This window comes from Rhinichthys klamathensis, unplaced genomic scaffold (genome assembly GCF_029890125.1).
Source record: "Rhinichthys klamathensis goyatoka isolate OS25496 unplaced genomic scaffold, OSU_Roscu_1.1 h1tg000186l_1, whole genome shotgun sequence".
NCBI classification, from domain to species: Eukaryota; Metazoa; Chordata; class Actinopteri; order Cypriniformes; family Leuciscidae; genus Rhinichthys; species Rhinichthys klamathensis.
In genome coordinates this window covers 536976-551877 of record NW_026606714.1, presented here as the reverse complement: position 1 = coordinate 551877, position 14902 = coordinate 536976, and the positions used below count along the sequence as shown (strand labels likewise).

Below are 14902 nucleotides of genomic sequence, written 5' to 3'. Positions count from 1 at the left end.
GCCCGTGGTCACACCTGAAAGAGAAAAAGACAAGTATTAATGAACTGTGATTGCTTGAATTCAACTAACTTAAGGAGGATATGCTCACCTGGAATCTGCCCTGCACATAGCGATCATCAGCAAATCTTCACCTGAATGTTGCTTCTCACCTTTGCACTTGATTCACTGTAAATAAACTCACGTTTGAATTCACTTACCTCTGTCTCTGTGCCTGTATCCTGACAGAAGGCTTGACCAAAAAAGGAAAGAAACAGCGCGATGGAATCTACCAGTCATGGTGATAATCCGGTACAACCTGCAGCCGATGTGGTGAATTCCAGTCAGCCGACGGTCAGTACTTCCACTAGCTCCGCTTCCTCTCTGATCTGTTTCGCGAATCCAACTTCTTGTCCAGCGCCATTCTCCGGCCGGGCAGAAGATTGCAACGGGTTCCTACTACAGTGTTCGCTCGCTTTGGAACAGCAGGTCCAGTTGTATCCCACAGAAAGGTCGAAGATTGCATTTATAATTCAACAGTTATCGGGAGCTGCATTAAGATGGGCTGAAACATTGTGGCTGCAGGAATCCTCTGTTACTTCGTCTGTGCAGGAGTTTGTAAGCCATTTCAAGGAAGTTTTCGGGCGACCAGTTGATGACTCCTCCGTCAGCGATAAACTGTTACAATTGCATCAAGGCAAGAAGTCTGTTTCTGAGTACTCATTGGAGTTCCGCACTCTAGCCTCCGCAAGTGGTTGGAACGAAAAGGCGCTCATCTCTGTCTACCGACGTGGCTTGAATCCTGCTCTTCGCCTTCAACTTGCGATATATGACGACAACATGGGTATTGAGAAGTTTATACAGCAAGCTCTCCGTGTGCATCAACGATCTCAAGGCTGCTATCGCGAAGTTCAACAACCCACTAGCTTACCATCTCAGAACCCCGCTGAATGTTCATCCGAACCAGTTGTAGAGAAGATGCAGGTGGATACTTACCGACTGTCTCCAGCTGAACGCTCTCGACGTCGAGAATTAAGGTTATGCCTGTATTGTGGAGTGGGAGGACATTTTCTTCAGTCATGCCCGTCACGACCCCCTAGAATGCTTATAAGTTCTGTCTTTACGTCCATCTCGGTGTCGGCCCCGTTAACGATATCAGTGATCCTTAAATCCCCGACTTTCCATGTCTCTGCTACAGCCATTGTGGACTCCGGATCGGCAGGAGACTTCATCTCCGGAAAGCTCTGTCAGAAACTCCAGCTCAAGAAATCAGCCACCACCAAACCGTACTCCATCCATGCAGTGACTGGTGAAACCATCAATCAGGGGTACGTCACGTCTCAGATTAAACCTGTTATACTCTGTATAGAAGACACACACCATGAATTATTTGAACCTTTCGTACTAGAGAATAGTCAGACTGATATAATCCTCGGCCGTCCATGGCTTATACGACATCAACCAAATATCAACTGGAAATCTGGCAAGATATTGAAGTGGGGTTGTAAGTGCGCTTCCATGAATGCTGAACTCTCGGTCTCGTCCATTGCTAACTTACCCGACACCATTCCAGTGAACTCAACCTCCATTGAAAGCCCCGTAGAAAACCTGTCGGTGTCCATCCCTTCATGTTACTCTCAGTTTTCAGATGTGTTCAATCCTGTCGAGGCTGCAAAGTTACCACCTCATCGAGCCTGGGATTGTGCCATAAATCTGATTCCCGGAGAATCCATCCCCAAGGGACGAATCTACTCCCTGTCTATCCCTGAACAAGAAGCCATGCAACAGTACATTGGAGAGGCTCTGAAACAGGGTTATATCCGCTCTTCCACATCACCTGCTGCTGCCAGTTTTTTCTTTGTCCCCAAGAAGGATGGGGGTCTACGCCCATGTATAGACTATAGAGCCTTGAATCAGATAACCGTGAAGTTCAGTTACCCACTCCCGCTGGTCCCCCCATCTCTTGAACAACTTCGAGAAGCCAAGATATTCACCAAACTGGATTTGAGAAGTGCATATAACCTCATTCGAATTCGAGAGGGCGATGAGTGGAAGACTGCATTCATCACTCCAGCAGGCCATTACGAATATCTCGTTATGCCATATGGTCTGGTAAACGCCCCTTCAGTCTTCCAAAGTTTCATGGATGAAGTTTTTCGGGATTACCTGAATCAGTTTGTAATAATCTACATCGACGATATCTTAATCTACTCCAAGGACCCAGTGGAACATCAACGACATGTCTCTCAAGTACTCCAACGGCTACGTGAATTCTCCCTGTTCCTGAAAGCAGAGAAGTGTTCCTTTCACCAAACCTCAGTCGAGTTCCTCGGTTAACAACTCAGTGAAAGAGGAGTGGAGATGGATGATCGCAAAACCAAGGCAATAACTTTCTGGCCCACTCCGCAGTCTGTTAAGGAATTGCAACGATTCCTTGGATTTGCACATTTCTATCGGAGGTTTATACACCAATACAGCCTGCTAACTGCTCCTCTGACATCTCTCCTCAAGGGAAAACCAAAGACACTTCTCTGGACCATTGAGGCGGAACACGCCTTTCAGTCTCTCAAGACAGCATTCACCACAGCTCCATTACTCCAACATCCGAATCCCGAAGAAATGTTCATTGTTGAAGTTGATGCCTCTACTACCGGAGTAGGAGCTGTGTTATCACAGTATTCAAACTCATCACCCAAACCTATGCCGTGTGCATTCTTCTCTCACAAGTTATCTCCTGCAGAGGTAAACTATGATATTGGCAATCGGGAACTCCTGGCGGTTAAGCTTGCTCTTGAAGAATGGAGACACTGGTTAGAAGGCGCCAAACATCCATTTCTGGTTCTCACTGACCACAAGAATCTCCAGTACTTGAAGGAAGCAAAGCGACTTAATCCATGCCAGGCCAGATGGGCACTCTTTTTTACTCGTTTCCATTTTCAGATCTCCTATCGCCCTGGTTTGAAGAACGTCCGAGCAGATGCCCTGTCTCGTCTTCATGCCTCCGAAGCTCACCACGAAGAACCTGAGAATATCTTACCTGAAAAGATGTTTGTCAATCCCATTCAGTGGGACTTAAACGAACAACTGTTGGAATTGTCCCAACACCAACCAGGTCCTCCAGAGTGTCCGACCGGAAAGATCTACGTACCCGAAGAGTTTCGCACCTCTCTAATCTCCTCAGCACATTCATCGGTTGGTACTGGTCATCCTGGAATAAACAAAACCTGCTCCACTCTCCAGATTCGCTACTGGTGGCCCAACATGTTATGTGATATCAAGACCTTTATCCAAGGATGTATTCTTTGTGCCATGAACAAAAACCCCCGTCACTTACCCACTGGAAAGCTCATGCCCTTACCTGTTCCACAACGACCCTGGTCACACATTGGGGTTGACTTTGTAACTGACCTTCCGCCCTCAGAGGAGTATACCTGTATCCTGGTAGCCATCGATCGCTTTTCTAAAGCTTGCAAATTGATTCCTCTGAAGAACTTACCCACGGCATTCGTAACCGCCGAATTGTTAATGGAGCATGTCTTCCGGAATTTCGGCATCCCGGAGGACATTGTGTCAGACAGGGGACCACAATTCATCTCCAAGGTGTGGCGAGCCTTTTTTGCACTAATGAATGTAACCGTAAGTCTAACTTCAGGGTACCACCCACAGGTGAATGGTCAGGCGGAACGTAAGATCCAGGATGTCAGCCGTTTCCTCCGTACCTTCTGCCATGCTAATCAACATCTCTGGAGCAGATATCTCGTATGGGCAGATTATGCTCAAAATTCCCTTCGACAAACCTCCACAAATCTAACACCGTTCCAATGTGTTCTGGGTTACCAACCACCATTATTCCCATGGTCCGGAGAACCATCAGAAGTCCCTGCAGTCAACTCCTGGTTCCAGAACAGTGAGAGGGTATGGAATCAAGCTCATCGACATCTCCAACAAGCTCTGAACCGCCAACGTCGCTTTGCTGACGCTCATCGTCGTAACGCCCCCGAATACCAACCTGGGCAGCTGGTTTGGCTTTCAACCAGAGACATCCGTCTGAGACTACCTTGTCGCAAGCTAAGTCCAAGATATATTGGTCCATTTCCCATAGTAAAACAAATTAACCCAGTTACCTACCAGCTCCGTCTGCCGGCCCAGTATCGCATCCACCCCTCATTTCATGTCTCCCTTCTGAAACCTCATCATTCACCTGTCCCTGTTCCCTCTACAGATCTGGCTCAAGATGATAATCCCCCAGTACTCCCCATTGAAGCTGAATCCATCTTTGCTGTAAGAGGGATCTTGGACTCCCGACGTCGGGGTGGTCAACTCGAATACCTGGTAGACTGGGAGAATTATGGACCAGAGGAGAGGTGTTGGGTACCTCGTAAGGACATCCTCGATCCCATGCTACTCACTGACTTCCATGAACAACATCCTGAAAGACCTGCTCCACGACCTCGAGGTAGACCCCCACGACGTCGGGGTCCTGGGTCCGCTGGCGCGGACGCTGGAGGTGGGGGGGTAATGTCAGGAATCAATCAGACTCATTTCCATCCACCACTCAGAGATCACTCTCCCCAGAGTATTAATCACACACACCTGTGCACCATCAATTACCTCATCACCCAGCTCAATAAAACACTCACGGATACTTCAGTCTTTGTCAAGCCTCCAACAGGAATAGACCATAACCCATTGTCTCCCGAAGTCTCTGAATCATCCTGAAACCACCAAGTAACGTATACTCACCTGTGAAATACTAACCTCTGTGTCCTTGTCCTGCTATCTCCAGAAGTCCTGTCTGATTCCATGTTTCCCGAGATCTGGTATTCATCTGAGTGTCCGGTATTCCCGCTGAGTTCAACTTGCCCGTGGTCACACCTGAAAGAGAAAAAGACAAGTATTAATGAACTGTGATTGCTTGAATTCAACTAACTTAAGGAGGATATGCTCACCTGGAATCTGCCCTGCACATAGCGATCATCAGCAAATCTTCACCTGAATGTTGCTTCTCACCTTTGCACTTGATTCACTGTAAATAAACTCACGTTTGAATTCACTTACCTCTGTCTCTGTGCCTGTATCCTGACAATTGTGTTATGGATGTTATGGTGAACGATTCATCCATGTATATCCCTTAATTTAAAAAAAATCTGTTTTGACCTAATAATTTTTTTAATAAAAATGTCGTAACTCGATCTTCCGGCAAAACAACAAACTTCTCTATGGTAAAGTATGCCAGACTTCTCCAATCATTTAGTCCACTTAAATCCCCCCGACGGCAAGCTTTTATTCGGACCTGCCTCCATTCAGTTAACAACCAATGATTAGAACCAAGTCCATTCAGAATGCTTGTCACATTATGGAAGAAAAGATCTGCTGCTGCTTTTGTTTCATCACGGGTTAAATGACCCTGTCACAGCGGTTTGCAGCCCACTAATTTTGCCTTTGATTTCAGTCTGTTTGTCACACAAAGCTAAGCTTCAAAAAACTTTGGTATCCTTTTTGGAGCTCTGATGCTTCAGTCCCCATTTATTGTAATTGCATAGAAAAGAGCAAGTTGCACATTCTTAAACATCTTCTTTTGTGCTCCACAGAATAAGAAATGTTAGGGGGGAAATAACAAACCAACCTGGATAGGAAGTTGTACAATGAATGTAAATAGTGATGAGCAAAATACTGTCTCAGAATTTGATTTAATATTACATGTCAGTCTGTGGTCTTATTGGAAAAAAAAAAAATTCCATAATGCCTTTTATCAGTAAGCCCCTGCCACACTCTTCTGAATCTTATTATTTGTTTTTTATGATTTGTTTTCTTTTGTCTGAATTTGAGAGAAACAGTGTAGTATGTGTTAACAGATGGATGGGTGCGTGTGTGTGTGTCCGACTGTAACATTTGACAAGCACTGTAACTGTTGTTAACAGGCTCTGTCATTTGTGGCATGCACTCAAATATGTACTTCCAACCACGGCATCCCATCAGACCAGAGGCGTCTCATGCAAACATCAATATTCCAAGGTGTCCAAACAAATGAGGTTTTGTGTTTGTTATCTCTCATTGTGGGAATTCTAGTGTGACATCATCATTATATGTGTGCACGAACTTGCTCCCTTCCCCTGTGGAGTTTTGGACACTGATGACCTGAGAATGCCTGGAATTCTGAGGGAGATTTTCATTGCTGAATGTGGTTAGGAGAGGATCGCTGATTTGTCACTCCATCCAGGCCCCCCGATGTTAGCATCGATTCAGTTAGATCGAGATAAGATTGTTTATTCCTTCACCTTTATGAGTCACAGCAATTTTCATGATGTAGGGCCTACTTCACATTCCAGTGACAATCTGTCTACTGTTATAAATTCTTAAGTTATGAACAAGAATGATTTAGATTTGAGACATCACAGTACATATCTCCACTGAGTCCATTTTTGATCACGCAAGGTGGCACATCAGATCGGTGGGGGAAATAAAACATCCTGAAACTGCGCAAACATCTGTTACACCACATGATATCCATATTTGATAACAGCTGGGTGGTTTGTGTTATAAGGGCCTCCCCTGGTATTGACTTTGGGAGCGTTTTGCCTTTGTGTCATCTTACAAGCTATATTCGAGAGGGAATGAGAGGCATTCTCGTAATGCCCTCCAACGTACGTTATTTATTATGGAAGAATTGTAGCTGTTGCATGTACTGTATGTATTGGCAGATGTATTTACAACCAGATTTGTGTTTTCAGTGTGACAGTAAGGGCTCCATGTGTGTGTCTTTGAAAAGGTCAAAGGTCAGAGTGCTTCGTCACTGTATTATTGTCTCTTGTTTCTCAGCCAGACAACCGTCTGCAGAGTTCTGTCAGACCTTGTCACTGGGTGTTAGCAATGATATGATCTTCTCTGGCATTCATTCAGCTCTTTGAAAGTGAAAAAGGACATGTTGACTTACCTGAGAAACTAGAGGTCTTTGTGATAAAGGCTACATAATGAACCCACATAAGAATCTGCTAAAGACTTTGCATCAAATGGGAGGGTTGCCTATGCTAAGGTGTCTTGGGTGGTTGCCAGCAGAGGTGTAAAGTCCAGGGGTCAGAAAGTAAAAGTCCTGCCAAATGTTTATTCCACCCATAAACTCAGGCAGCTGATTTCACTAATTAGTTCTATCTCCTGGCTGAAAACTGTGCTAATTAGCAAATCCAGGTGATTGGAACAAAATACTGAGGAGGACTTACTTTCTGAACCTGGGGCCTCATTTATAAACGTTGCGTACGCACAAAAGAAGGCGTACGCCGCTCTCTACGCAATAATTGGTATTTATAAAAAGCAAACTTGACGGTAAAATGTGCGGTCCTTCACGCAAGCTCTGACCCAGGCGTACGCACAAAAACGGGTGAAATGAGAAATGGCGACACCGTCGGCAGATGGAAGAAACACGTGAAAGTGTGTGAAACTGTAGACCGTTGTGTAAAATAAATGGCAATACTTCCTCTCCTAAATAACACGAAGACGTCACAAAGCAAGTATTACAATTAACAGCCTACACGAACACCCGTTTGATCGATCTGCAACAGAAATGCAAATTAACACATATTTGCAAAAAGAAAAGTGAAATATGTTCTGCAATAATATTGGCATGTTATACAATTCATCCTCATAAATAAGATGGTAAACAGAACGAAATAATGTACAAAACTGATATTCTCGCCAATGTGTCCGTCTGGCGGAGCAGATATAGCTAGATAGTCAGTCAGATAGATAGATAATTAGGGAGAGATAGATAGATAAATAGATAGATGTATTATTTGTCCACTGGGGAAAGTTGTTTTCATAGTAAAAATGTCTTTATCAGCTACGGAATCATGGTATTCATGCAGGTATTTCATGCATATGCCTTTAGTTTGTTTTATTTTTGATAAAATAACGTATGACGTATGTCTCAACCATTCAGAAAGCTGCAAGAAATTACATTTGCGCTGAACTATTTCCCATTTCCAAGTAGATTATAACCGACATCTGTAGCTTGTCATTTCTTTTTTATTTCGGCCACAGTCCGAGGTTGTGAGGCTACAGCATTTACGGCGTCTGCAACCTTTTGCCACTCAAGTGCCTTTTTGGCATTAGTAGGCTAATGCCCACACTGTGCCCTCCAAACAAAATTTGTTCTCCTCTTTTCCACCTCGCCAACGATAACTTCTACTTCACATTGAATGAAGTTAAGTTTTTTTGATTTCCTCTCTATGTTTGCCACGATTTCGCAATCGTTGAATATTAACTTGTGGGCGTTTCACGGACTATTTATGGGCAACTATGGGCGTGACATGAAGCCGCAAAAGCTGCGTTACATTTAGAATTGATTGTGATTTATTAAGGGAAAAATACGTAGGATGTGCGTGCGCACGGTTTTATAAATCCGAATATTTCTATGCGTACGCACGTCCTATGTTTCATCCGTACGCCACTTCTGACGCAAATCCTACGCAAAGTTTTATAAATGAGGCCCCTGGACATTACACCTCTGGTTGCCAGGGTGTTGCTATGTAGTTGCTAAGGTGTTTCACTCACAAAAAGTGAGTGACAAGTTCGGCATTAACATTTAAAAGTTGTTTAATAATTGTAGTATTGAAGTATATTTGTATTATATTATATTATATTATAAGTAGTATGTAGTAAAGAAGTATTTTTGCCTCACCAAGGCTTATTATTTGATAAATGCAGTAATATGGTAATATTGTGAAATATTAAAGTACCTGTTTTCTATCTTAATATATTTTAAAATCCAATTTATTCCTGTGATGGCTGCATTTTCAGCATCATTTCTCCAGTCTTCAGTGTCACATGATCCTTCAGAAATCATTGTAATATGGAGATTTGCTGGTTGCAATCATATACATTTTATTTAAATTTAAATACTTAATCCATATTTGCTCAGTAGAAGTAATAATAAAAAATAAAAAAACGGACCCCAAACTTTTGAACGGTAGTGTACATGAATTGTAATCAAAGCAAAAAGTGTGATATTTCAAGCTAATTTCTCAGTTATTTTAGTGCGGTATCTGTATTAACTGAATTTCTTGATCTGTGTTGCTGCTTTTTGATATCAGTTATATTGAAGAAATTATTTGAAGTCTTATGCATGTGTATAAATGCACTTCTCCAAATTGGAGTTTCAGAGCAGTGAACAATAGTTTTATTTATATATATATAAAATGTGATGCGTTTATGACTCAATCTTTATGTGGTTTCAGTCATCAGATTGACACATTGTGACCCACGTATATAGGCTACCTTTATTTAGCACTGATTTTCTTAATACCACGTGTAAACAAGGTCATAGTGATACTTGCCTTTGCAAACATCTAAATGCTGAGAAGGATCATTAGTATAGACGGCTGAATCAATAGAGCTATTATAATGAACACACTTAAGTATAATACTTGTGGTTTGAATGTATCATCTGATAACTTAAAGCACAGATGAATGGCTTCTCTTGTCTCGAGGCTGTCTAGCAACAGGCCTGCAGTTTAACTACACAAACCTTCAGCATCTCATCTGTCTCGCAAGACGTAACATGCCCTCAGGAACTGTCAACTGGGAAATGTCAGAGAAGTGTCCGCTTTCAGCGGCGAGGAGATAGAACTGCTGATACTACCTGCTTATCTGTGTTTTTTGAAAAAGGCGCACACGTGTGCGTGAGTGGGTTTTGAGCTATTCAACATGTCAGATCCTGCCGAGTGGTCTTAGGTTTTGCCTGTGGCTTTGAATATCGTCACTGTGAACATGTGGTGATGTGTGTCTGTGCATGTCAGCACCCGACTCCTCTCTGGATGGGTGAACACAATGAAGAGAACTAGACTCCCATCTCTTCACTTGAGCACACTGGCAGAATGCCTCCTTTGTGTGTAACTACACAGTCTCTAGGGGCACTGTAACATAGGGTAGGGACTAGGGAGTAGATACACCCTGTTCACTTAGAAATGACTTCAGGTAGACAGAGCAGATCAACAGATACAAATCAGTGAAGGATCTAAATGCAGGTTTTAGATGTAATAATACTTTTTGTCTATCCCAGTTTAATGGACTTAAAAATAAAATAATCAATTCATTTGAAATTAATATGTCATCTCATCTTTAAAAAAAAAAAATATTGTAAAAAGGTTAATGAATAGGTAAATAGGAATAGAAAAAAAAATTGTCAATTTGAAAAGTGATAATAATATACACTCACCGGCCACTTTATTAGGTACCCCATGCTAGTAACGGGTTGGACCCCCTTTTGCCTTCAGAACTGCCTCAATTCTTCGTGGCATAGATTCAACAAGGTGCTGGAAGCATTCCTCAGGGAGTTTGGTCCATATTGACATGATGGCATCACACAGTTGCCGCAGATTTGTCGGCTGCACATCCATGATGCGAATCTCCCGTTCCACCACATCCCAAAGATGCTCTATTGGGTTGAGATCTGGTGACTGTGGAGGCCATTTTAGTACAGTGAACTCATTGTCATGTTCAAGAAACCAATTTGAAATGATTAGAGCTTTGTGACATGGTGGAAGTAGCCATCAGAGGATGGGTACATGGTGGCCATAAAGGGATGGACATGGTCAGAAACAATGCTCAGGTAGGCCGTGGCATTTAAAAGATGCCCAATTGGCACTAAGGGGCCTAAAGTGTGCCAGGAAAACATCCCCCACACCATTACACCACCACCACCAGCCTGCACAGTGGTAACAAGGCATGATGGTTCCATGTTCTCATTCTGTTTACGCCAAATTCTGACTCTAACATCTGAATGTCTCAACAGAAATCGAGACTCATCAGACCAGGCAACATTTTTCCAGTCTTTAACTGTTCAATTTTGGTGAGCTCTTGCAAATTGTAGCCTCTTTTTCCTATTTGTAGTGGAGATGAGTGGTACCCGGTGGAGTCTTCTGCTGTTGTAGCCCATCCGCCTCAAGGTTGTGCGTGTTGTGGCTTCACAAATGCTTTGCTGCATACCTCGGTTGTAACGAGTGGTTATTTCAGTCACTGTTGCCCTTCTATCAGCTCGAACCAGTCTGGCCATTCTCCTCTGACCTCTGGCATCAACAAGGCATTTCCGCCCACAGAACTGCCGCTCACTGGATGTTTTTTCTTTTTCGGACCATTCTCTGTAAACCCTAGAGATGGTTGTGCGTGAAAATCCCAGTAGATTAGCAGTTTCTGAAATACTCAGACCAGCCCTTCTGGCACCAACAATCATGCCACGTTCAAAGTCACTCAAATCACCTTTCTTCCCCATACTGATGCTCGGTTTGAACTGCAGGAGATTGTCTTGACCATGTCTACATGCCTAAATGCACTGAGTTGCCGCCATGTGATTGGCTGCTTAGAAATTAAGTGTTAACGAGCAGTTGGACAGGTGTACCTAATAAAGTGGCCGGTGAGTGTATAATGTTAATAAAAATAATAAGTTATTCCTATATGAGACAACTAAGCTAGGTTCTCCCCAAAACTCTCATCTTCATAACCGACCCAATAAAGCTACTTGGCTCAATCAACAACGTGAATTTTTTTAATGGAAAATAGATCGCCGGGACTAAGCCAATGTATTTTCGACCAGTGGCAGACTGGGAAGGGCTATTAGTGCCCAAAAAAAAAAAAAAAACTTTCGTTTTGTTTAGAGAGCTATGAGATTAAAAGGCAAATGCTTTTCAGATTTTTATCCTGTGGAAAAACTGAATTCACATGTTTATAATTGCTCATATTTTGACATGAACTTTACTCTACAAAATTAAAACTTATTGCCTATGTATACAAAAAATGGTAAATAATAAGCTATATGAAGCAGGGCCGTAACCACCAAGGACACTCAGGGGGACCTATAAACGTCTACATCCATAGAATATATTTAATATTCTTGATGTTGCTCTGCTGCGCTCCATTACACACCACTGTTTTATTAGGATGACAAAAGTTTTAAAATATACATTTTTAGGTTGGTCTGAAGAGACAAGGAACTAATCTCTCTGTCCTTGAAAATCAATCCAAATTGGTCATTCCAGACTTACTTATTTATTTTTATTGAAAAAAGATGTACCACCAACATTTTTGTCAGACTCCTCTAAAACATATTTTGTTGGAATGTACTGGTTTAAATGCCACTAGGCAATTTTTTTTATACACTAAAGTTTTTAAAAATATTTCACAAGAATAATCCTGAAATATTTTTTTTATTAAATATTGAATTGAAAAATCCTATATAATGTCTGTTATAATACTGTAAGTTGTTTGTCAGTTGTTAATTTTTAAGACTAATATATGTTCCCACTATTTGTTTCTTTTAAAATACATCAATCTTGCCATGAAAATAGCCATAGATGCTCGTATATGGCAATAAAACTGTTTATCTCCATACTCTCCCCTGTGGGGGATGGATGTGTGTATTTACTCAAGGCCTGTCCCAGGTGCTATAGAACCCCACCGGATTAGATCAGGACTTGGTGCCTCCCCTTACTTCAGACACACAGTCATCAGTAAGCACCCCACCCCCACACACACACACACACACACCAACAGACCAGAAAGGGAGGATAAATTCCCCTGCTATCCCTTAGTCACTTTTAATCTGGACACAGGAAAGAACGTGATAAATAAGAAGGAAATGCACCTTGAATTAGTCCGTTTATCAGCTGATGGATTGCTGTGACTTGTTCAGTGTATGACTCTCTACATCTAGCTGTCTCTGGAAAGGAGATGGTGGGCCTGGCTGTCTCCTCCTCAGCAGCTGTTTCTGGTAGGTGTTTTGTCACTCGCCTGTTTGTCTTTTATTTGCTTGGGAACTAGATAATTGCATTATTGAATAGCTTTCACGATTTCCGTACAAGCTAAAGTGAAACGTATTGATTAGTTTGAGTAAATGTAGTTATTCCAACTTGAATTTAGCATAATAAATCCATCAGCAGTTGTAGCTTTAGGCATTTTAGTTGTAGAGTTTTTATATTGCTTTACGAGTAAATCTAGTTGCATCACTCATAAAATTATCCGTACAAGTTTGTAACAGGTGTTGTATTTGTTGTCTAAGCAAAATACGCTTGTAAAATAAGATTTCACCAAGGTGTTTAGAGCTTTGTCGAGGAGTGCTGTGGTTTTCACAATAGAGTATACATTACTATCTCTGGTAGGCATCTTAAAGTGCTTTGGCTGCACTTTTAATGAGGTGAGGAATGTTTCCTCGCTTTGCGGCAATGTGTGAGGTGCTGAGTGCTAAAGCACTGGTGCAGTTCTGGGAAACCGCCCCGTTGTCCTCTACAAACACAGCTTTCAACGCCAATTTCACATTCCTCGACATGGCTTTTAGAATATGTTGAAACAATACGACTGTCAGTAAAGTGCTTTCAAGTGAGCGAGAAAGAATAATAGAGTATCGACTCTGATTTGCCTGCGAGATCTCGAAGACAGAGATGAAAACACCTCGCAAGGGGTTGATCCAAAAGAAAGCATCGTACACCCATGCCATCAGGAGAACCTGGAGGACTTGAGCGCCGGTGTGGATTTCTGTGTTCTCACTACGCTGTTTTGATGTGGTATTATCAGAGAGGACCACATGTGCTGCTCTCTGGAGGGGAGTGGGAACGTTGTCCCGTGTTGTGCTTGGCTTTAGAAATGACCCTCCACAGGTGCAGCTCAAGATAAAGAGAAGCGCAAATATGTTTGATCTCATGTAAGAGTGTATCTCTGTAGGAATCATGTATGCTCCGCTGCGCTCATGTTGGTTTAAGATGGTCCTAACTGCCCTCATTAAGATTTCCAAATCGTATTTGTAGTTTCACCTGACTCTTGTGTTCTTTATAGAAAATACATCAAACACAATAAGTGCTGCACATGTGAGGCATGTTTTAGATACAGCATATTTATATGACAATTGGTCTGTGAACGACTGAGAACTGAGAACAACTGAGAACAACTGATGGCACCTGTTAACAAGTGTTTCTATGGTTTAATGAACCTTATTATGTAATTATTTGTGTTGCTTCATTTGTTGTTACTATTAAAAAATTAGATCACCAGCCTGGTTACATTTCCTGTAACTTTACTTCACAAAATAGCAACACATTTAGGGCCATATTTACTAAACGGCAAATTAGTGTGAAAGCGCAATTCCCAAAAATCGCAGGTGGGAGTGGAAAGTTCTGCGTTTGATCTACTGACAACGTACAAATTAAAGAACACAGACCCAGCCGGATCATTTCTATAATGACCAACATAATCTACCAAGAGTAGTGCAAATTAGTGTCTGGTTTAAGACCAGCTTTTTTGGGGCGTTAAATAATTAAATACCAGTAAATTGACAAGCACAAACATTTGTTAATCACCTTGCGTGATTCATTTAAACACTCTCCTCCCATAAATTTTGCGTCTAAAAGGTAAACTCCTACAAATGCATATGCAATAAGGTCAGCCACAAAAATAACCCTGTCCACGCCTTTTAAGTGCTGTTTTTTCACTGCGTGTCTTTAGTAAATCCCGACAGTAGTTTATTAACGTCAAAAGAGGGTTTGTGCTGGTGCAAGTTGTTAGTGAATCTGGCCCTTACTATCTTGATGCTCATTCTTGCCCTGCTCTTCAAATTGAACTGCTTATGTTTTTCACACAGCTGGTTTTAACACTACATTCTTCAAATAATTTGCCAAGTGGGCACAAGTGTAGCTTATCTGGGACACTTGCAAGCATTGTGCCACTTTAGTTGCTACCCGTGTCTCCTGGAGAAGGTCATGGTGAGGCCAACACGTAAAGTTAAACTCAGGCTTTTTGTGATCGCAGGGGTCTTGTGTCAACAAGTCTGAATAGCAAAACACTCAGACTTACACACCGGTGGGAGTGCCTGTAAGGCAGCTGGGGACACGATGAAAGGAAGTGAGATGTTTTGCAGAACATTAGTCAATAACAAAGGTTTTGCAACTGT

The 14902-nt window shown here is 42.2% G+C and overlaps 1 protein-coding gene across 2 annotated transcripts in view; it reads left to right on the top strand.

Annotated features, from left to right (window-relative positions):
- Positions 1 to 14902, top strand: part of afap1l1a (actin filament associated protein 1-like 1a) — a 43546-nt gene that overhangs the window by 11041 nt on the left and 17603 nt on the right. Inside the window, exon 1 of one of the 2 annotated variants that reach the window (XM_056261795.1) lies at positions 12513 to 12733. The exons of the other annotated variant lie outside the window; for it this stretch is intronic. Coding sequence (XP_056117770.1) covers positions 12694 to 12733 — 40 coding nt within the window. The 5' untranslated portion in view covers positions 12513 to 12693. Of the gene's footprint in view, positions 1 to 12512; positions 12734 to 14902 lie in introns of those variants that run through there. 2 annotated transcript variants of the gene reach the window in all.